General features: G+C 38.3%; 1 protein-coding gene across 1 annotated transcript; it reads left to right on the forward strand.

Moving 5' to 3' along the window:
- Positions 1-14,548: 14,548 nt before the first annotated feature.
- LOC134474934 (endogenous retrovirus group K member 13-1 Env polyprotein-like) lies at positions 14,549-21,866 on the forward strand. The gene is made up of 2 exons (XM_063244016.1): positions 14,549-14,670; positions 19,540-21,866. Exon 2 carries the CDS (start codon positions 19,543-19,545, stop codon positions 21,523-21,525), a length of 1,983 nt encoding a protein of 660 aa, XP_063100086.1. The 5' UTR covers positions 14,549-14,670; positions 19,540-19,542; the 3' UTR covers positions 21,526-21,866.
- The last annotated feature ends 1,118 nt before the right edge of the window (positions 21,867-22,984 follow it).

Consider the following 22,984-nt stretch of genomic DNA (forward strand, 5'->3'; position numbering starts at 1 on the left):
GGGGCCAAGCGATGTGAGGGGCGGGGCCAGAAGCTGGGACCCAGGAGGTGCAGAGCCCTCCAGGAGGCAAGAATGAGGCGGTGGGCGTGGCAGTGGAGGTTAGAGTTTCTCTAACGCTGGGTGTGGCTGCAGGTGGAGCTTCTGGGAGACTGAGCCGCAGGCCTGCTGTGAGAGGAAGCAGAGGAGTGGACTGAGTCTGAGGCTTGGAATTTATAAATGTCTGGACTCAAATCTTCCCGGGCCTGACACCTTAGGTACACTGCTTCTCTTCTGGAAGCCTCAATTTAAACTATTCTTATTCTCGTATTATTTTGCTTTGAAATATTGTGTGTTTTTTTTCTATTAAAAAACAAACTGTGATGAATGGCAATACTCATCTCTTGGCACTGTTGTGAAGATCCAATGAAAACCCTGCAGAGTCTTCCCATGGTTCCTACCATATAGCAAGTGCTCAGATGCCATTGTTATTTGCATTGTTGCCCTTGTTTTATTATAGAGAAATGAGTGCTTTAGGTATCCGTGGTCTGATGTCTTCATAAATTAAAAATATGTTTACATGTTAATATAACATACTAACAAGCATATGTAACACAGGGGTAAGATCCGGGCATCTCTGAGGTGCTTTACATATATGTTAATTCTTTACATATGTTAATTCTTAGGGGTTAGGAATTATTTTCATTTTCATAGCTGTGTGAGCCAAGACACCAACATTTAATACCTTTTCCAATGACAAACGAGTTGCTAGAATTTTAACCCAGTGGGCCTAATATCAACACCTCCATTAACTAACCCATACTTGGCACAGCACTGCTACAGTTCTTTGGATTTTTCACATGAGTGAGGCATGAAATTGTTCATGGGAGGTTGCACAGGTAGCTAGAGGCAGTTTTTGTCAGGGTTCACTACAGGATCGGATTTAATTTGTGTGTGTGTGTGTGTGTGTGTGTGTGTGTGTGTGTGTGACACATAATGGATTTATAAAGTAGGATTAGAATGGCCTTCTGCAGAGTCACGGGGAGAACACAAAAGGGCCATGTTCTCCTTGAAGATGCAGAAGAATTGGCTGAAGGTAACATGGACTGTTCCTGGGCACTGTGTGAACATTTGTTGGCCTGCTTTGGGAACTCAAGAAAGATTTTCTGGCGTGAGGTCCCAAGGTCACAGAATGTACATGTTCAAGACATTAGCAACAGTGGTAGTCAGTGTGGAGCAGAGCAGAGAACCACTGTTTTTGTTGTATAATTCTTACAGTTTACAATCTCATATTTACATTCTTATATAGTGCCCTAAGCAGTCCATGGTGTCCAGGAAGCAGAGTAGAGGGACAGCACCAGGGAGGAAGAAGCCAGAGACCAGATGGAGTATCTAACATCATTCCTCCATGACCCCTACAGATGAGCCCAGAAGTACACTTTATTAGTCACTTGGACAGCTCTTAAGCCCATCAATTGACAATGAAGTCAATCATCACATAGCAGAAGTTTTGTAATGTTAAAATTATAGGTGATTTACCTATGTGCATACACACACACACACACACACACACACACACACACACACACAGTATTTTGGGGTTTTTCCACCTTTAAAATTCTCTCCAAAGTCAAAAATGCTGAATTTTATGTAATAGAAATAAACTTACCTTAGGTAAATTTTATAAAACCAACTGAAAAAGACTGAATAATAAATGACCAAGAGTTTAAAAAAGAACAGGGTTTAAAAATACTCACAGTAAGAGCCAGAAATCTTTACTCTGCTTTGAACAACTTCTTGAAAGACAGTTAAACAATTTCTGAGTTAAACAAGCCAGACCTGAAATATTCAACTGCACACTGAGTATCTTCCCCTTGCAAATCAGTGCTAAGCTATACAAACACAAGAATGACTACAGCAACTTTATTTCTGAGATCAAAACTGGAAACACCAAAAAGGGCCTCAGCTGATGGACACATGAGGATCTGTGGTTCATCCACACAGACGGATGTGATGGCTCAGCCACCGACAAGGAGCACCACTTGGGAAACCTAACATGGTTATGAGGATTGAATAAACCCCACCAGCTCCTCCCAAACAAAAACAAAAACCTTCTGCATCCTCTGTGGCTACAGACCTGTTACCTCTAGAAAATACAAAGTGTTTCCCAGAGACAAAAAACAGACACATTGCTTAGGATGGAAGGAAGCAATTATAAGGAGCCATAAGGAAAATGTGAAGGTCTCATATACATCACCACTTCGGTGATGATTTTCAAGGGGCTCATGTATGACAAGATTTCTAGAGGAAATTTTGTTTGTTTTTAGTTTCAGTTTTGTTTATTTTTGGTAACAGGAACCAAATTCAGGACCCTGTGCTTGCCAGGGAGCACTTTGCCACTAGCTATATCCCTGGCCCATGTCAAGTTTCATCCAATTTTGTATTTAAACTTGTTAGTTCATTGAATGTCAATTATAATGAAATAAAATTGCTTTTAAAACAATTCTCATCTGAGCTATCACAAAAGCTTTATTTACTTATAGATTTACTGCCAAGCAATTTTGTTTTTTTATAGATTTATTTCTAAGCAATATTGTTTATTTATAGATTATTTTATATGAGGTCTGTTTATTTATAGATTTATTTAATTTTGCTGTGCTGAAGATTGAGTCCACTGCCTTGGTCCTTTTATCATAATTTATTCCCATACAGGGCCTTGCTAAGTTGCTAAGTTGTTTACATTGGGCTGGAATTTTATTACATTTATTAGCATTTTTGTATACTTAAGTATAACAAAGGTAATTAAATTGAGTAATCTCAAATAAATCAATAAATACAGCTTAACGAACAATAGCTGGGTGTGATGGTACATGCATTGAATCCTGGCACTTAGGAAGCTGAGGCAGGAGGATTGTTGCAAGTTGTAGTTTAGCCTACATAGTGAATTGAAGGCCAGCCTGAACTACATTGTGAGAGTCTTAAAAAATAAATTAGTAAAATAAAATAAGATAAACCCTGGACTAAGGCAAGGGATTATCTTCTAGTCCAAAGCATGGGCATCTTCAGAGGATTTACTTTTGAAGGTGTTATTGTTTGTATCTGGGTGTCCCCACCAAAGCCTCATGAAGTCACAGAGGCAGCTAAACCTAGCATCTGTGATTGGTTCAATGTTTAGTGCTGTAATTGGTGATAAAAGTGCTTCACCTTCCTGAGGTTTGAATTATTGGAGTAAAAGAGGTCTCACCAGTTCATTTTGTGAGAGAAGTGAGAAAGTCTTGTAATTCAAAAGGAAATCACCACCTGTGGCCAACAGGTGCAGAAAACATTCAGCCTCCCAAAGTTGATAAGCACAGGCACAAATCACTGAGATGTGCTGTGTCCCCATCCAATGGCACATTTTAAGGCATGAACTGAACAGCACTGGAGAGAACATGGGGGACAGAGCAGAGTCCTGTCCCATAGTTCCCATCACAGCTATATACAGAGCCGTCCTTAGACCTCACAGGACCTAGAAGAGAGGTTTTTCCAACAGAGAATGCTACACAAATTTTCAAGATTTCTTTTCAAGTGTTTGATTCACAGTACTGTTTGAAGCACGAAGGAACTGGGACCTTCCCTAGCCTTCATGTAGAGCATGCACAGGAGAGATGTTTGGAGAATGCCATGCATGACTGTTCGAGGGAACTCTGGCCAGGGCCATTGAGGTGCAGGTCTAGGGGTGAAAAACTCATAGCACAGCAAGGTTTTTCATGGGCTAACCAGTGCGCTGGGACTCTACACTGCAAAGCAGTGCTTCCCAACACCAGGGACAACCCCAAGCAAGGGCATTTGGATGCCAGATTGCCCAGTTAGGTGAAGGTCAGCCCTGACTGACACACCTGAGCAGAGTATCCCTCTGGAGCTGAACCCCCAGCAGGTCCACCTCACTTCCCTTTCAGGTCTGTCAGCAAGGACATCACACAGGAGCATGGCAACACAATTGAAGTTTGTTCAAACTAAATCATTTAGCTTCCTTTTGGAGGAATGATTGAAAATGCACAAGTCTGAGAAAAACAAGGCTGAGTACAGCATTCTGCATATTGTGTAAATAAACTGATCCTTTACAAGTCATGGAAATAATGCCTGTGGGTGAGTCTGCAATGGCAGAGGTGTGAAACCTCATGCATGCAGGTTTCACAATTGCAAAAGAAAAACTCCAAATAAATGCTACATGTACATGACTTCCCTTTGGCACTGCACTACAGCAATCAAGATTTACTGAGCCACCTCAGTAAACCCAAGGCAAAACCCACCAGATGATTCCATCACCCAAATATGAAGGTTCAGCAGCTCTGCTCCCTGCTGGATGCTACTGCTGGTTGACAATTTCAAGGTGTTTCTATCTGCACAAGCCATCTCTGCCCCCTTAGCTCATGATTGCCTGTGTGTGGATCAGACTATGTCTTTACATAAAACCCCACCATGATTTTAGGATGGGTAGAAGTCTCTTGTTTACTGGAAATAATTTTTGAAGTTTCGGTGTAAGAATCCTTAGGCCATGTGCTTAGCAAGTTGAGGGGAAATGAGATCGTTTGAAGTAAATATAGAAAACTCATTTGTCAGTGGCAGATTCAGTTGGTATTGAAGTCCATATGTTATGGGTAAACAGGCATGAGTCAGGGATTGCTGTACAAAATACTGAAAGGCACAGCAGTGTCCCCAAGTTCAGTTTCTGCTTTGCTTCCCTCGTTCTACCAAGCTTGAGAGTGTATTCTCAGCATTCAAGCACATAGGGTTTGAACTACTGTAGAAATCTGTAAAAACTTCTGTTAACTGGGGAGTGAAAAGACAAAGAAATGTTTTTTGGCAAAATGCAGTTCTAAATATATGCTTAAATAAACAAAGAAGCCAGAAAAAATGACAACAAAGAGAAATGTAACGACGATATTGTGTTTTGTTCCAATGCCACTGCCTCACTTGCAAAGATAGGAGCAAAATTTGCAGATTGGAAGGGTCACTGAAGACAGTGGTCTTCGTGGTCTTCATCCCCAGAGGTGCAGATTGGGTGCCCTTCCCACTAAGCCAGATGAATTCAGGATAGCACCTGAATCCTGGAGGAGCCTGAGACCAGGACCCAGGAAGTGAGGCCCCTGAGGCTGAGGAATCAGAGTTTTTGCTGCATCCTGGCTGCTCTGCCTTCCCTTGCCTGCAGGGCTGCAGCATGGATGAGGTGGGGGGAAAAGGGTTAAGGCAGGCAGTGCTAGGCTCCTCTGCAAGCTGCACACTCCCTGTGCTGCCTGAAAGCAGGAAGATTCAGGACTTCTTTGCTGGAAAATTAGACACTGAAGAAAAACACTTGCTGTCCTCTGACAGTAAAAGACACAGGTCAGCACAGTGGCTTTTATGGTAGGAAAAGCAGGGACACTCTCCTCAGCAGGATCCTCATGGCTTTATGTGTTGGAATTTTTAAAAGTTAGTCGTGAGCCATGTGTTGGCTTGCTGAATACCAAGCCTCCTTATTTTATATTTACAGTGATATGTGAAGTGTCTGTATTGTGCATAACTTTCAGTATATATAATGAAATTAAATCATCCCTTTTCACATACATATTCAAGAAATTAGCCACAATTAAATATTAACTGATTTGAATAAAAGGAATACTGAATAGAACACTACAAATAATGCAATGGAATGGAAAAATGGAAAAAACACCAAAAAGGCTTCCCCCCAGGTTCAGTGCTCTGCCCTCCAGGAGCCCCTCTCTTTTGTCCTCACCTGCTATTCAGGCCTGGGTCTCTTCATTCCTGGGTGGAGAGAGGGTCAGGAGTTGAAGTGTCCTATCATCTCAGGTAGGATCCAGGACATGGACTTCTTCCAGCATTTTCTGTGACTATAATTGTATAATTGACTCAGCATCTCTGCTGTGGTACATTCATGGTTTCTAACTATCCACACTCATAACTGAATAAGAAGAGATCACAGGTGTCTCTCAATCTCATTTTTTATAATGAGGACATAGAAGTGGAATTTCCAGGTTAAATGTGTATAAATTGAATTTCCTGATCATAAAATTCACACTAAAACTCATCATAGAGTTAGAGCCTGGAAGGGGAAACACGGGGTTCCTTAGATCTCTGTGGAAATCTGAAGTAGGGGAAGATGGACCATGCAGATGTGGAGGACACCACGGCACCTAGTAGTGTACCATGGGCAAGAAAGTCTCAGGTCCAGGACTCCTTATCCATCAGTCAGCTTCTCAGCAAACAGCATACACTGCATGCTAGATAAGAGAGGGCTGTTGTGGCCCTGCTGTCCAAGTTCCTCCCTGCAGTCCTGAGTCCCCATGTCTCACTCAGGGTACCTCTGGACACCAAGGTGAGATCTCAACTGCCACATGTGAATTCACCACAGCTGTGGAGCAAGACAGGTGTTTACAGGCAGCAGGTCAGGAGGTGGGGACACTGCAAGCAGGTAAGGGTACAAAGCCTGAAATAAGAGCCCTGGCCCTAGCCTGCCCCAGTGTCCTCCAGAAGTAACTGCACCCTGCAACAATGTGCTTTAAAAGACTAAATAACTTAACAGATTACTCACAAAAATATATACTGTAGGGGTAGTTTGAAGATACAAAAGTAAATTGCTACATCCCTAAGAAAATGTGACATGATCCTTAATCCATACATGATCTCATATGGTATCCCTGACCCACACCCTCAGAAGAAAACAGACCATTTGACATAGCATTAACAAACACGGGCAATGAGTCAACAATCATAACTGCTTAATAACAACAAATGCCAGGATATGATAAATGCCCTGCTGACTTGTATGAAGCGTATAGTAAAGAATCAATACTGGATCTGGCCATGTTGGGACTTAGGCATCTAAATAAAAAAACAGTTCTCCTGCCTTCCTGGCAAGCATCCCTGATGCAAGCCAAGAGGAGAACCAGTCAGCATCAGTGGTGACAATACTGGTACATGGACTGAGAGCCATACATCTCACTTGCCCCCCTTTGGTCAGCAAGGAGAGGCAGAATTCTGAGCATCTCTTGGGAAGATGACTGTGTGCAATATAGAAAATATGGGGGATTTCTTTCTATCTGGTGTTTGAAAACAAATGTGGTCTTTAATCTTTTGCTGTGTTTAATTGTTTTGCTCTATTCTATATTATCTTTTGACTGGTTTTAAAATGTTCTGTGTTTGTTTGGATTTCACTATAACTAATTGAATGGAAGCCAAATGTGAAGATAATGAGATATACTATGGTACCTATTACTGTTATCATGGACCCTGCTGTGAAGTTCCGTACCAATTTCAGTGCATTGTCTCAATTTGCTTTGTTCTGTTTGCCCTGTTGTATTTTACTATCTTCAAAATAAATTTTTGAAAAAGAATAAATACTAATCATTTTTCATGTCTTGTAAGGGAAGGGAACCACCACCATGTACTTTTAGATGACAAAGTCACCCTGATAATGAAGCCAGACAATAATGCATTAAAAAATGATAATGCTCTAATGGCCAATATTCTTAATGAACATACACAAAAATATTCAACTAAATGCTCATCAGCTAAATTCACCAGCACATGAAAATTTTAACTACCACAATGAACACTGGGTTCACCCTCAGTGGTGCTAGAATAGTTCCACTTGCACAAATCATTGAGTGTCACTTGCCACATTCACAGTATGAGGTACAGCTAACCCCTCAAGAGATTTGGTAAAATCACTTTGAGAAATTCAAAAGGTCACCATCCTTTCATGATAAGAACCATTCACACACCATTTGCAGGAGGAATGAATCTCAGCAAACCAAAGTACAGACATGACAAGCCCAGCACTGACATCATGCTCAGAGATTGACAAGTTGCAAGATTTGCTTCTCAGGTCAGGAACAAGACCAAGCTTTGGACTCTTTTCAACACACAACTTCAAGTCCTAGTCCTAGAACTTAGTCAACAATAAGAACCCAAAAGTTTACCAAATCAGAAAGGAAGAATAATTAAAAAAAAAAAGAAAGGAAGAATAAGAGATCTTTCTGTTTCCTGAGGACACAACATTTCATATAAGAAACTTAAAACTCCACTGAAAAACTTTAAGAACAAATGGACAAATAACTTCAGTTTCAAGGTACAATATCCATATGTCATAATCAATTCATATCTATGTGCTTCAAACAAACTGCAGCCCCAAATACAAGGAACACAATTCATTTCATAATTCATCCAAAAGAATTAATACTCATGTAAAATTTTAACCAAACTCACCTGTTCTTGGAAAATTGTAGAAATTGAAGCAATGAGTGAAGTGGCACTAAGAGAAAACAAGACAGACTGTGATGGTGGATGGGAAGAATTCATGTTGTTATAATGTACATACTACCCAGAGCAACCAGGTGTTTAAATGCCATTCCTGTCAAATATACGTGCCATTTTCTTAGAAATAGAAAAAAAATGAAAATTCACAGGGAAGGACAAAGAGTCATCCTATAGCCATGGAAAAAAACATTAAAGTTAGGGGCAACAAAAAACATAGTTTTCTGGTATATAATAAAGTGACAACAGTCCAAAGGGTCCTATACTGCAAGAAAGGACCACAGATTAAAAAGGCCAGCCCAGTAGAGAAAAACTCATACAGTCACCAGGAATTTTGTTTTGTTTCTCTTTCTTCCTTCCCTTCCCTTCTCTCCCCCTCCCCCGCTTTCCTTCATTTCCCTTTCTTTAGTTTTCTTTTTCTTTTTCAGTTATTGGTCAAGTTCTTCCTGTGTATCTGTGGCCTAATCTGAACTCAGAGTGTGTTGCAGGCTTGTCTGGATCTCCCAGGAATCCTGCTGCCTGAGCCTCCTGAATGCAGGCATTGCAGGCATTTTCAACATTCCATGCTCAGCCTATGAGTTTTTAACAACACTATGATGAAACCAGGTCTGCTGGAGTGTCTTGTAATGCCAGCAGTCTGGAAGGCTGAGGCAGCAACATCACAAATTTAAGGAGAGCCTCAGCAGTATAGCCACTTATCCAGAACCTAGAAGAAAATAAAAAGAATTTTAAATGTGGAAGGCCATGGACCTAAGTGCAAATCTCAGTATTCAATCTGTAGAAACCTAATGTAAAACAAAAACCTTGGGAAGTCCAACAGTAGAAAAAACAGTATTTTACACTGTACTGGCTTTCTGGAGGGCAGTGTGCCCCAAGTGGCATTAGCTTTCACACTTTTCTTGTGGTTTGACTTCAAACAATCATCAAAATCCATGAGGGATAAAAAAATAAACAGAAATTGCTTCAAGGACATCAAGTCTCAGTCCCAGTGTAGAAGGCATTTGCAGTGATATTCTGAAGCACATGATGACCACAGTTACAAAACAGAGAATCTACAAACACTGTTAATGGGATTTTCAATCTTAGTTACTTTGAAAAAACTGCATTTAGGACGTTGATATATAGCTTAACTAGATCCACTCTTTCTGCAAAATGTCTAAAGATCAAAGACAAATATTTCGTTCTATGAATGCACAAAATTACTGCTGATTACCAACTCAAGATAATGTACATTTGCAATCCTAGCACTCTGGGAGAGGGAGGGAGATTGAATAAGGAAAGGTTTAAGCCTGGCCTGGGAAACTCACAATCCTAGTGGGATCATGCCTTAAAATTTGTAAAAAGATTAACAAATTTTACAAATGTATGAAAATATAGATCATTAAGAAATCTTTGTGCACAATACAGTAGCCAATGTTATTCTCTCATTATTCTTCTGCATTTTATTCTTTTACAGACTTAACAATACCATCTTTTATGTGGACCTTATTAATATGTACTTGAGTTACATTAAAATAAGACAAGAAAGTCTTTCCAAAAAACAGTAATCCTTTGCTCAAATCCTACTTCCATATATAAAGTTACTACTGAAATAAAAAGAACCATCAAATTCTCTTTATACTATGCTCTCTATATCCTAAGAGTGTATATTCAGTAGCATATCTACATTCATCTCAGTTAAAAGGTCAAAAAAGTTGAAACAGTTCAAATTCTTGGCAGTAGATCAATGTCTACTTCATGGTAAACCTAATGCTCAGTGTGCTGACTAAAGTTCATATGTAAGAAAAATTCATCAAGATTTGATTTGTCAATTTATAGGTGATTTTTGTGTCTTTTTAAACCTTTTTAATGTATTATTTATTTCAATTTATTTATTTTTGAGACAGTATTTTTCTATGAAGTTTAGGCTTTCATTGAACTCACATTGTAGCACAGGCTGATGTCAACTCACAGCAATCTTACTGCCTCAGCCTTGTAACTTCTGGCATTACAGATGTTTACTACCAAATCTGGTTCTCATTTACTTTTTAATTTTTTTCCAAAATTAAATTACCCAGGATTATGTGATATGTCATAGTTTATCAGGTGAGTTATACAAAATGAAATCAGAAAGCACTGAAAATGCACGGAAGGAGACTCAAAAGCCACACCAACAATAAAAATAGTGTAACATAACATAACATATTATAGTATAATAATGCTCACTTGTGTTTTCATGACAACACATTTGTTAAAAACATAATTCCATTGAAACCTAATCAGATTTTGAATTCAACAACACTGCATTAAACACTTTACAAATTACATGAATGTTAAAATGGAAGTGAAAACCATAGGCCACAGGAAACCAACTGGGACTCATGGCCCAGTGTATGTGTTTAAAGATAATCAGTACACACCACAAACGTCATGCACTGGTCCTTATAAATAAAGCGATGTGCCATTGTATAAATTCACAATTCAGTAAAACAGAACACAATCTGAATCATAATTTAGCAAATTTACTTTTTACTGTGTTGACAGCTCAAAATTTAGGTTTCCCTTCATGCCATTACTTCAGTATTTTAGGAAAAAACAGTAATAATTACAAAATATATAATGCATTCACAGCATCAAGGAATAAAATAAAGGCATTTGCTTGATACATCCAATAACAACCTTTTCCCCCAAAACAACTCCATATTTAAGAAAAATTGATTTCAAGGTATGGTTACTCATAAATCATGCCAAATTTTATAATTTCTGGATATATATATATATATATATATATATATATATATATATTGTGATGTGCTATTGGACACAAGTTATGATTCTGTCAGTATGGCACAATCAGAAATTCACAGTAGTATGGTTTACATTTGGTACATGTGGGGAAACCTTACTAGTGAATAAAGATGTAATATAAACATAACAAGTAAAATTCTGATGGTTAGAAAAACAAAGGTTTACTTAAATGACCAATACTGGCTCCACTGAGAAACAAAATCAGGCAACATAATTTACATGGTATGATATCCAGTGATGCTAGGAAATCAGCAGATGTCTTGTCACAACTTGGAAAACATAACATTCATTAATGTACAAGTTATGTGAAAAGAACACCACTTTTTCAAAAACACATACTCCAAGCCTCTACAAATGTATATCTTAATGCCAAATATTGCATCAACTTCAGAAAAATCATTTATGAAAGAGAAAATGAAGCATGTGCATCAAAAGATTAAAACAAAGCCATGTTAAAATTACAATTCCCCCCAAAAAATAAGAGACTAGACTAATATCACTCTGAACAGTGAATAATAGTATTGCTCAATTTTATATCATAATGCTACAGAATTAGCATTGTGTTTCTTAGTGTCACTTCTTCTTCAGAGTATCTGTTTGTTACATTATGCATTATATTATTGGTTCCAATAAATAGGTTATAAATTCTTCTCATGTGTGAATCTTTATGTGTATATCTATCCTTTCTGTGTTATGGGGGAAAACAGATCAAAATAAGACAACAAAACAAATTCCTAGAAAATCATGATATGAAAGAGACATATAAGACCACAATATTAGGTGATATACAGTACTTACTATGCTTTCTCTTGTTATTTTCAATAGAATTGTCCACATCATCAGGGAGTATATAATTAAGCATAACATTATACAGCTATTTTTATAAAATCACAAATTTGAAGACGTTGTACGATGTGAAAGCAGTTAATAATCAAACCTGATGTAGAACCCGTGGTTTCCTGCAAGGACCAGTGAGTCAGGCCAAGGCACATAATCCCATCCCCGTCTGGAGGAACTCCCTTCCTCACCTGGGGATCAGGTGGTTGCCCACTGGGAACAGTGAGTTGGGACCAGCGAGTCAGAACCAGGGAGTCGGGCCAAGGCACAGAATCCTTTTTCAGTCTGGGGAAACTCTCTTCCTTACCCAGGGATGAGCCCACAGATTCCTGCCGGGACCAGCAGGTGGGGCTGAGGAGCAGATTCCAATTCCAGTCTGGGGGAACTCCCTACCTTGCCAGCAAGATCAGCCGAGGCATGGAATCCCATACCAATCTGGGTGAACTCGCTCCCTCACTTGGATCAACACTTGAAGCTTGAAAATACAGCAAAATGACAAAATGAAAGACCAAAATGCAATTTCAAACATCCATCCCATCCCAAAAAAGCCTAGGAGCCATGTGCATAGAAGAAAACACATTCCACATAACTGAAATACCTGAAATAATAGTAACTGAAATAAAGAAGCAACTTTGGGAAGCATTAAAGAAATTCAAACTAGAAATAATCTCGTAGGTAAAAAAAGAAATGTTAAAAGAAATGAATGAGATTCTGAACATATCTAAAGAACACACAGTTAAAAAATTGGAGGAACTAAACAAAAAGATAGAATCCCTGGATGAACTCTATAAGAAACAAACAGAATACATAAAGCAGATTCAAAGTGATATACAGGAAATCAAAAACTCTACTGAAAGTTGTAAAAATTGTCTCAATGAATATGAAGATAGAATCTCAGACCTCGAAGACAAGATTGCAGCCAGTGAACAGGAAAGGAAAGATCTTTTAAAAATAACAAGAAATCAGGAAATAACTATTGAACACCTGCAAGATGATTCAAAGCAGAACAACATAAGGTTGATAGGGATAAATGAAAAAGAAGGGGACAACATAAAGGATGTCAAGAGGATATTTAGAGAAGTAATCACTGAAAATTTCCCAAACACGAGATTGGAAACTGATATCAAGATCAATGAAGCATATAGAAATCCAAATAGCCATAACCAAAATAAATCTACACCCAAACATATAATAATGACCATCCCAGAAATTGAGCAAATGAATAGAATATTAAAAGCTGTGAGAGAAAAGATACAGATCACCTATAAAGGAAAATGTATCAGAATAACATGCAGACTTCTCAGCACAAACAAGTCAAGAAGAGCATGCAGCAAAGTATTTCAGATCCTAAAGGAAAAGGATTTCCAACCTTGACTGATGTACTCTGCCAAACTGTCCTTCAAAGTCGATGGAGAAATAAGATACTTATATGACAAAGAAAATCTGAAAAACTTCATGATCACCAAGCCAACTTTGCAAAGAATACTGAAAGAGAGCCTAGATACATTTAGGGAAAAAGCACTAAACAAAACAGACAGTTAAAAAGAGCAGAAACATAAAGATGCAACAGCAGAAAGATAACATGTCAACAATAAATCAATATATAACAGTTCTAACCATTAATGTAAATGGTCTCAATGGACCAATTAGAAGAAACCGACTGGCAGAATGGATTAAGAAACAAAATCCAACCATATGCTGTCTACAAGAAACCCATCTAAACCCAAAAGGATATTCACAGACTGAAAGTCAAAGGATGGAAAATATTACTTCATGCAACAATAACCAAACAAAGGGGGGGGTAGCTATTCTGTTTGCAGACAATGTGAACTTCAAGTCAGTAATGATCAGAAGGGATAAAGAAGGTCACTGCATACTGGTTAGGGGAAAACTCCAAGAGGAAGAGAAAACTATCTTAAATTTATATGCATCAAACTTCAGAGCACCCAGTTATATAAAACTAGTACTAACAAAAATGCATAATCAAATTAGCATTAACACAATTCTAACAGGAGATCTTAACACACCATTGACACCAATGGACAGATCAACCAGACAGAAAATGACAAAGAAATAAAAGAACTGACTCGCACCTGTGGACAAATGGACTTAACACATATACAGAGTATTCCTCCCAACAACAACAGCATACACATTCTCCTCTGTGGGGGATGAGGTGTCACTTTGTAGGCCCAACCCCCTCTAACCTGCAATTTACAATAGCCGCCCTGGTATGCGAGAAGGAGGTAGAATAGGAATGCCTGTTCTCAGTGAGCCCCTCACCCTCTGGAATCCATACTGTGAGCTGGCTTTGTTTTGCAGAAGTCTTGAGGAAGTGGCTGGCCACCCTTTGTGACACTAACAGCAGACAAATTAACAACATTCTTGAGCTAATGAATTTCTTCCTGGGCTAGAGAAGTTGTGAGAACTGGTTGTGATTATTTACTTCACTTAGATAGCTTTAGAATAAACATTGTAGTCTGTCACGTTGTAGCTTGCCACAAAGAATGCCTTTTCACTACTTAATTATCTGGGCTCTGTGAACTGATCGGGTTTACTATATATGAATCCTAAAATAAAGATTGTGTGTGCAGTGCAGTGTAACGCGGTGCAGACAGTAAAGGTGTCTCTCCTGTCTTTCTTTTCCGAGCACTGTACCCCCCGTGTCCCAATCAGGCGTGTGTGCGTGTTTACCTTGCCCGGAGTTCAGAGTGCTCTAAGACACTCACGACAAGTGGCGCCCGAATTCAGGGACTCCGAAGGTCGCTTAGGAAGGTAAGTATAATTTTATTACGGGGAAATGGGACAATCTGCTTCTTCTCCTTTCTTAAAAATTCTTAAACATTTATTATCTATATATGGCATATCGCTCAGGTCAGCTGACTTGGATATGTGTATTGATACAATTAAAGAATATAATCCTTGGTTTCCAGATGAAGGAACTTTGGATGTAGAAGTATGGAGGAAGGCAAGGGTTAGTATAGAAAGGGCTATGCAACAGGAGGAGAAGATTCCTTTACGTTTTTGGGCTATTTGGTCGGTTGTGTACTCTTTATTAAAAGCTATGGAAGATGAACATATTGTAGAAAATCTTCAACTAGAAATTAAGCCAGTTATTCAGGAATTGCCCCTCACAGAGGAGGAGCAGAATGTAGTTCAAAATGACGCTATCGCTTTAAGTAGTGAAAAGGCGTCCAAACCGAAAGTAAAATCCGCTACAGCCGACTCAGCTTTAGCTGCCGCAGCAATATCAAATTATGACAATCGGCCAATTTTACAGGCTATACAGCATTTAACACAAGAGGTGAAACAACTCTCCGTTAAGCAGAACCCGCCTGTAGTTCCCTCTGCACCTCCTCCATCTAACCCTAATTGGAGTAAAGCCAAGCTAGCTTTGGCTGATCTACCAAAATTAGGGGATTCTGATGAGGAAAAGCCTGCCTTTGCTTTCCCTGTAATCAGGCCGCAGCCAATAGATGGAGAGGCAGTTCCCCCTAGATGGGAAGCATTTAATATGGATGATTTAGCAAAATTAAAAAAGGCTGTAACCCTTTATGGCCCTCAGGCTCATTACACTAGAGAATTAATAACATCAGTAGCAGATCAGTATGGTAATCTTGCTCCTTATGATTGGAAAGCCTTGGCCAAAATTCTTTTAAAGGAGCCAGAATATTTACAGTGGCACATGTGGTTTATGGAAGGTTGTGCGGAAAAGGCAAGACAAAATGCTGACGATCGAGATCCTAATATTAGACTCCTTTCTTATCCCATGCTCTCTGGTACAGGTTTCTTTGATACTGTTGAGCATCAGGCAGGAGCTCCAAGAGAGATTCATGCTCAATTAAAAGATATTGCTTTAAAAGCTTGGGATAAAATACGGCCTAAAGGATCAGAATATGGATCTTGGGCTAAAGTTCTGCAAGGAGCCAATGAACCGTATGTTGAGTTCGTTGCAAGACTTCAAAATGTTATAGAAAAAACAGTAGTGGGACAAGACTTACAAGAGCATCTCTTAAAAATGTTAGCTTTTGAAAATGCTAATGATGAATGCAAAAGGGCTTTAATTCCAATAAAAGATACTGGAACGATTGACAATTTTATAAAACAATGTAAAGATTTAAATTCAGAATCTAGGAAAATGCAACTGTTTGCTGAGACCATGGCAACCACGTGGACTAATTGGCAATCTAAAAAGGAACAGTCTTTAAAATGTTTTAATTGTGGTCAGATAGGACATGTAAAGAGGGCCTGTCCAAAACTTGTAGGCAATGATCAAAAAAAGAGATCTAGAGCTCCCGGCTTATGTCCAAAATGTAAGAAGGGAAATCATTGGGCTCGTGAATGCAGGAGTAAACAAGTTAATTCAGCTGAACAAAAGGGAAACGGGAGAACGGGCCCTACCCCGGGCCCCGGACAAATCAATGGGGTAAATCTACCGTATTCTCCCTACAGCCAGCCACCCAACACAGTGCCGCAGTGGACATACCAGCCTTAAAAGATGTAGAATTAAGAGGAGGACAATCTCCCGTGAGAATTCCTACAGGAATTTTTGGTCCCCTGCCTGCGGGAACTTTTGGCTTGCTCACGGGTAGATCTAGTTTAAATCAAAAAGGCATTACTGTTCACTTAGGAATTATAGATGCAGACTATACTGGAGAAATTCAAATTCTGATGTCCTCACTTACAGATTATAAATTATTAAAGGGAGAACGTATAGCTCAACTCATTTTACTGCCTTATATCCCAATAGGATCCTCTGTTGTTCAGCGAACAGGAGGGTTCGGCAGTACTAACCCTATTAATGTAATGTGGACAGCTAAATTATCTCAACAACAACCTCTTATTAATATTTTTATTGAGCATAAGAAAATTCAGGCTCTTATAGATACAGGCTCGGATATTACTATTGTTAAACCTACTGATTGGCCTTCTCATATTACTTATACTATTATTCCATGTAATATAAAAGGAGTAAGTAAAACTCCAGTAATTACAATTGGACAAGCCACAATGCATATACATATAAAAAATGAAGAGGGTCAAGTTGCTGTTATTAAACCTTATATCTTAGAGGTGCCAGTTTCTATTTTAGGAAGAGATATATTAGAACAATGGGGAGCTTATATACATTTTTAATATTTTGCATGTTTCTACAGCTTAGGGAAATGAATCCTTTAAAGCTTAATTGGAAAAATGATGACCCAATTTGGATAGATCAGTGGCCTTTGACTACTCAAAAGTTACAGGCAGCGCAGGAATTGATTGATCAACAACTTGCTCTACATCACATAGAACCATCCACATCTCCTTGGAATTCTCCAATATTTGTGATAAAAAAAAAATCAGGCAAGTGGAGACTTTTAACGGACTTACGTGCTGTAAATTCATCCTTATTTCAAATGGGAGCCCTTCAGCCCGGCATTCCTTTACCCTCAGCGCTCCCTGCTGGTTGGTTTGTATATGTTATAGATTTACAAGATTGTTTTTTTAACATCCCATTACATCCAGAAGATAGAAAACGGTTTGCTTTTTCAATTCCTCAAACAAACTATCAAAGACCTTATCAAAGATATCAATGGAGGACTTTACCCCAAGGAATGAAAAATTCCCCAACTATATGTCAAATTTATGTTGATGCAGCATTAAAACCAGTGTGTGCACGATGGCCTCAGGTTTATACGGCTCATTTCATGGATGATATTTTATTCTCATATAGTGATAGAAATGTTTTAGAAGATATTTTAAAAACTTTACCTCAATATTTTTCTCCGTTTGGACTTGTAATAGCACAGGATAAAATTCAAAAGGAAGAAGTTAGTCATTATTTGGGATATATTCTTACTAGACAAAAGGTGATTCCACAAAAAATGTCTATTAGGAGAGATAAGTTATCCACTTTAAATGATTTTCAAAAATTATTAGGGGATATTAATTGGCTTCATCCCACACTAGGTATCCCTACCCATGCATTACAACATTTGTTTGCTACTCTACAGGGCTCTTCAGATCCATCCAGCCCTCGTTCTTTAACAGCAAAAGCAGAGCAAGAATTACAGTTTGTAGAACAACGAATTAAGGATGCATTTTTAATTAGGATTGATCCTAAATTGCCTCTAACTTTATATATTATTAATACTTTTCAATATCCCTCTGCAGTTTTAGGTCAAAATGCTATGCCAGTAGAATGGGTATTCACTAAAACTAAGCAATCTAAAAATGTTATGCCTTATATTGACATGGTTGCAGCTTTAATTATGAATGGTAGAGCTCGTTCTATAACTTTGATAGGAGAAGATATAAACAGTATAGTTATCCCTTTAACTAAGGAACAATGGGAATATTTGTTGTCAATTACTGAAACCTTACAAATTGCTTTAGCAGATTTCATGGGAACTTTTTCATATCATTTTCCTAAAAGTAAATTATGGGATTTTTTTAGACGTCAACAATTTGTGGTTAATACCTTATTAGCTGTACAGCCAATTCCACAAGCTTTGACTATATTTACAGATGGATCTAAAAATAAAGCTGCATATTGGACTCAAAAATCTTACTGGGTACGTCAGACAAATTTTAACTCTGTACAACAAAATGAACTTTTTGCTATATTGCAAGTGTTTTTAGATTTTCATAACCAACCTATTAATGTTATAGCCGATTCGGCCTATTCTGTTGGAGTAGTGACAAATATCTATTCAGCTGTGTTATATTCTAATAAGCCTGCTTTATTGTCTTTATTTCAAAATTTACAAATACATGTTCAAAAAAGAAATCATTCTTATTTTATTACTCATTTACGTTCTCATTCTCAGTTACCCGGACCATTAGTATCAGGTAACAATGCAGTGGATTCCTTAGTTATGTTCACTACACCCGTTGAAGAACATCAATTTAATCATGCGAATGCAGGACATTTGCATCTTAAATATAAGATACCTTTTACAAAAGCTAAACAAATTGTAAAAGCCTGCCCTATTTGTAGACCATTACATTTAAGAATTATTCCCACAGGTGTCAACCCTCGAGGAACTCAACCTAATGAGTTATGGCAAATGGATATTACACATGTACCTTCTTTTGGTCGGCTTTCTTATGTACATGTAGTTATTGATACATATTCTTCATTTCTATGGGCTACTGCTCAACAGGGAGAATCCACTAAAAATGTTATTGTACATTTATTGGAGACTTTTGCAGTTATGGGAATTCCTTCTAAAATCAAAACAGACAATGGACCTGCTTATACTAGCAGAACATTTAAACAATTTTGTGATCTCCATAATATTATTCATATTACAGGGATTGAATATAACCCCCAGGGTCAAGCTATTGTTGAAAGAGCACATGGCACTCTTAAGTTGCAAATTAAAAAATTAAAAAGGAGGAGTCAGGAGGATATTCAGATACCAATACTGTTTAAATTGCAAAACAGTCCAAAAACATTACTGCATCAAGCATTGTTTATTTTAAATTTTCTCAATTTACCACAAGGTGAAATATTAACAAGAGCTGAAAAACATTTCGAACAGCAACAACAGCCCTTTGTGATTAATGAACCTATTTGGACTAAAACAGCTCCAGAGGCTGAATGGGAGAAGGGCACACTGCTCTATAAGGGGAAAGGTTTTGGTTATATCTCCACAGAAAATGGAATTCAGCAGTGGGTCCCTGGACGATGGATCAGGATCCGCGCCTCCAGACCCTGTTCGCCAGCCCCGGAGACAACTCCCCAAGGAACCGGAACCGTGCCTTCAGAAGCGAGCCCGAAACCAGCTAGAGGCTGAAGATGCTGAGCTTGTTCCTATCGCAGCCATGGCCAGATTACAGCTAAGAAAATCCCGCCGCTCACAGCGACCAAATTTAAATCCCCTCCCTACATGGGGACAATTAAAGAAATTGACCATAGAAGGGCAACGGCTTGTCCTTCAAGCAGGAAAGCCTTTAAACCCTGAAAACTTGTTTTTAGCTTTATGTGCCTTGCTCACTGTTGCGTCGGGGACTGAGGTACCTCCACATTCGTACTGGGCATATATTCCAAATCCCCCTTTATTAGAACCTGTAAAATGGGGAACTAGTGATATTTTACTTTATACCACACCTAGAGAAATTTTGTCAGCACCGTGGGCTGATTTAACCCCCCACAATCAAGATGATGGGACATTATTCAATTTTACTTATTATGGTAATCAAAGGCCTATTTGCATTGGGGAACCGCCTTGCATCCCTCTGGGATGGCAGTATTGGATTCAACATGGAATAAAAGCAGGCAACAAAAGAACAAGGCTTCAAGCCTTGGCTGCTCAAACCTTTAATGTTACCTGGAGAAATTTAACAGCACCTGATACAAATACATTTCCTGTATGCCCTGAATTCACTTATAAAAATATTTCTTATTATCCCATAATTTGGCAACTATGTATGGGAAAATTTGCTAAAAATATTGATGGGTATATTATTTGGGGACCATTTGGAAAATTCGTTAATGGATGTGCTGAATGGAATGAGACAAGATGTAATCTCTCTGTTGTGTATAGTCTTCCAGATCCAAAGAAAATAACTGACGGAGCTCCTATATTTCATCAGAAGACGGCTCTTTTGTGGTGGGGAGATGGTGGAATCGCTAACCCTGCTGTTGCAGCCGAAGAATACCCTCATCACCTTCAAAATCATATTTGGAAGATTCCAGCCGCTATGCAACCTGTAACCTTGTACAATGTTTCCTATTCAGGGACTAGTCGATCTGTATCTACTACTTATAATTTTACTAGGTTTAAAATGTATAATATTACTGTTTGTGCACCTCTGCCTTATGTCTTTTTAGTGGGAACTTTTAATTTTACACATTTTTCTTGTACTTGTTTAAATTGTCAATTGTTTACATGCTTAAATAGCACACTAAATTTCACTAAGCCTTATACAGTTATGCTGTTACAACAAAAAACTCATATTTGGTTGCCTGTAAATTTAACTCGACCATGGTCTCAAGACCCGGTAATTTCTGTTACTACTGAATTTTTTAAACATCTGTTAAAACGTACAAAAAGATTTATTGGAATAGTGGTTGCTGTACTGTTAAGTCTGATAACTGTAGCCTCCCTAGCAGCAGTCTCAGGAATAGCTTTACAAACCTCTTTGCAAGAAAAACATGTTGTAGAATTATGGCATGAAAATTCTCATGAACTTTGGTTAACTCAGTGGCAAATAAATGCCAGGCTACAACAACAAATAGACCTCCTTAAACAAACAGTTGAATGGATGGGTAGAAAAATATTGGCTCTTCAGCATCAAGTGTTTTTAAAATGTGATTGGAATTCAACTACTTTCTGTATAACCCAACGACCTTATAATCAAACAGAACATGAATGGGAAATGATTAGAATGTATCTAAATGGAAACACCTCTGCCCAGGAGGAAATAGAATCTTTGCATAATCAAATTGACAAGGATTTTGCAAAGCAAAATGATGATGAATCCCTAGCACAATTCGCGCAATTGCTTGCTCAATCTTTGAAAGGATTAGATTCCAAAGGAATCTGGCAGAGCATAACCCACACTTTTAGTGGCATGGGACTTAGTTTAATTATAGTTCTCATTGCCATAGTTCTTGTGTATTTTTACTGCATAAGATGAAATACTATTAATAACCTGATCCTATGGAAATTGTTGTTAAAAAATAAAAAGGAAGGAAGTGTGGGGGATGAGGTGTCACTTTGTAGGCCCAACCCCCTCTAACCTGCAATTTACAATAGCCGCCCTGGTATGCGAGAAGGAGGTAGAATAGGAATGCCTGTTCTCAGTGAGCCCCTCACCCTCTGGAATCCATACTGTGAGCTGGCTTTGTTTTGCAGAAGTCTTGAGGAAGTGGCTGGCCACCCTTTGTGACACTAACAGCAGACAAATTAACAACATTCTTGAGCTAATGAATTTCTTCCTGGGCTAGAGAAGTTGTGAGAACTGGTTGTGATTATTTACTTCACTTAGATAGCTTTAGAATAAACATTGTAGTCTGTCACGTTGTAGCTTGCCACAAAGAATGCCTTTTCACTACTTAATTATCTGGGCTCTGTGAACTGATCGGGTTTACTATATATGAATCCTAAAATAAAGATTGTGTGTGCAGTGCAGTGTAACGCGGTGCAGACAGTAAAGGTGTCTCTCCTGTCTTTCTTTTCCGAGCACTGTACCCCCCGTGTCCCAATCAGGCGTGTGTGCGTGTTTACCTTGCCCGGAGTTCAGAGTGCTCTAAGACACTCACGACACTCCTCAGTATTACATGGGTCACTCTCTAAAATAGACAATATGTTAATTCACAGAGCATATTTAAATAAATGCAAAAGGGTTGAAATTATCCCTGGCATGCTATCAGACCATACCACTATGAAATTAGAAATTAATGATAAGATACTGCAAAAATCCCACAAACACATGGAAACTGAATAACACTCTTGAGTAATCAGTGAGTCACAGAGGAAATTAAAGAAGAAATTAAACAATACCTACAGACAAAAGGAAACACAAATACAATGTACCAGAATCTGTGTGATGCAATGAAAACTGTCCTCTGAGGAAAATTTATTGCACGAGTTCCCACATTAGGAAAACAGAAAGAATACAAATAAATAACCTGATGTTATACCTCAAACATCTAGAAAAAGAAGATCAAGTCAAGCCCAAAGCCAAAAGAAGAGAAGAAATTATAAAAATCAGAGCAGAAATCAATGCAATAGAGACTAAAAAACAATCCAAAAAATCAATGAATCAAAGACCTGGTTCTTTGAAAGAATAAATAATATCGAAAAGCCCCTAGCCAACCTTATTTAAAATATGAAAGAAAAAGTTGAAATCCATGCAATAAGGAATAAAAGATATGAAATTACTACAGACCCTATTGAAATGCAGAAGATCATCAACACCTATTTCGAAAACCTCTACTCTCAAAGGTTTTATAACACAGAAGAAATAGACAGATTCCTAAAGCATATGAAGTACCAAAGCTAGGTCTTGAAGATGTAAAATTACTGAACAACCCAAATTCTATTAATGAAATTGAAAACGTAATAAAATCGTTACCTACAAAGAAGAGCCCAGG

Source organism: Cavia porcellus, unplaced genomic scaffold, assembly GCF_034190915.1.
Source record: "Cavia porcellus strain 051 isolate PalLab524CR breed Dunkin Hartley unplaced genomic scaffold, mCavPor4.1 scaffold_45, whole genome shotgun sequence".
Lineage (NCBI taxonomy): Eukaryota > Metazoa > Chordata > Mammalia > Rodentia > Caviidae > Cavia > Cavia porcellus.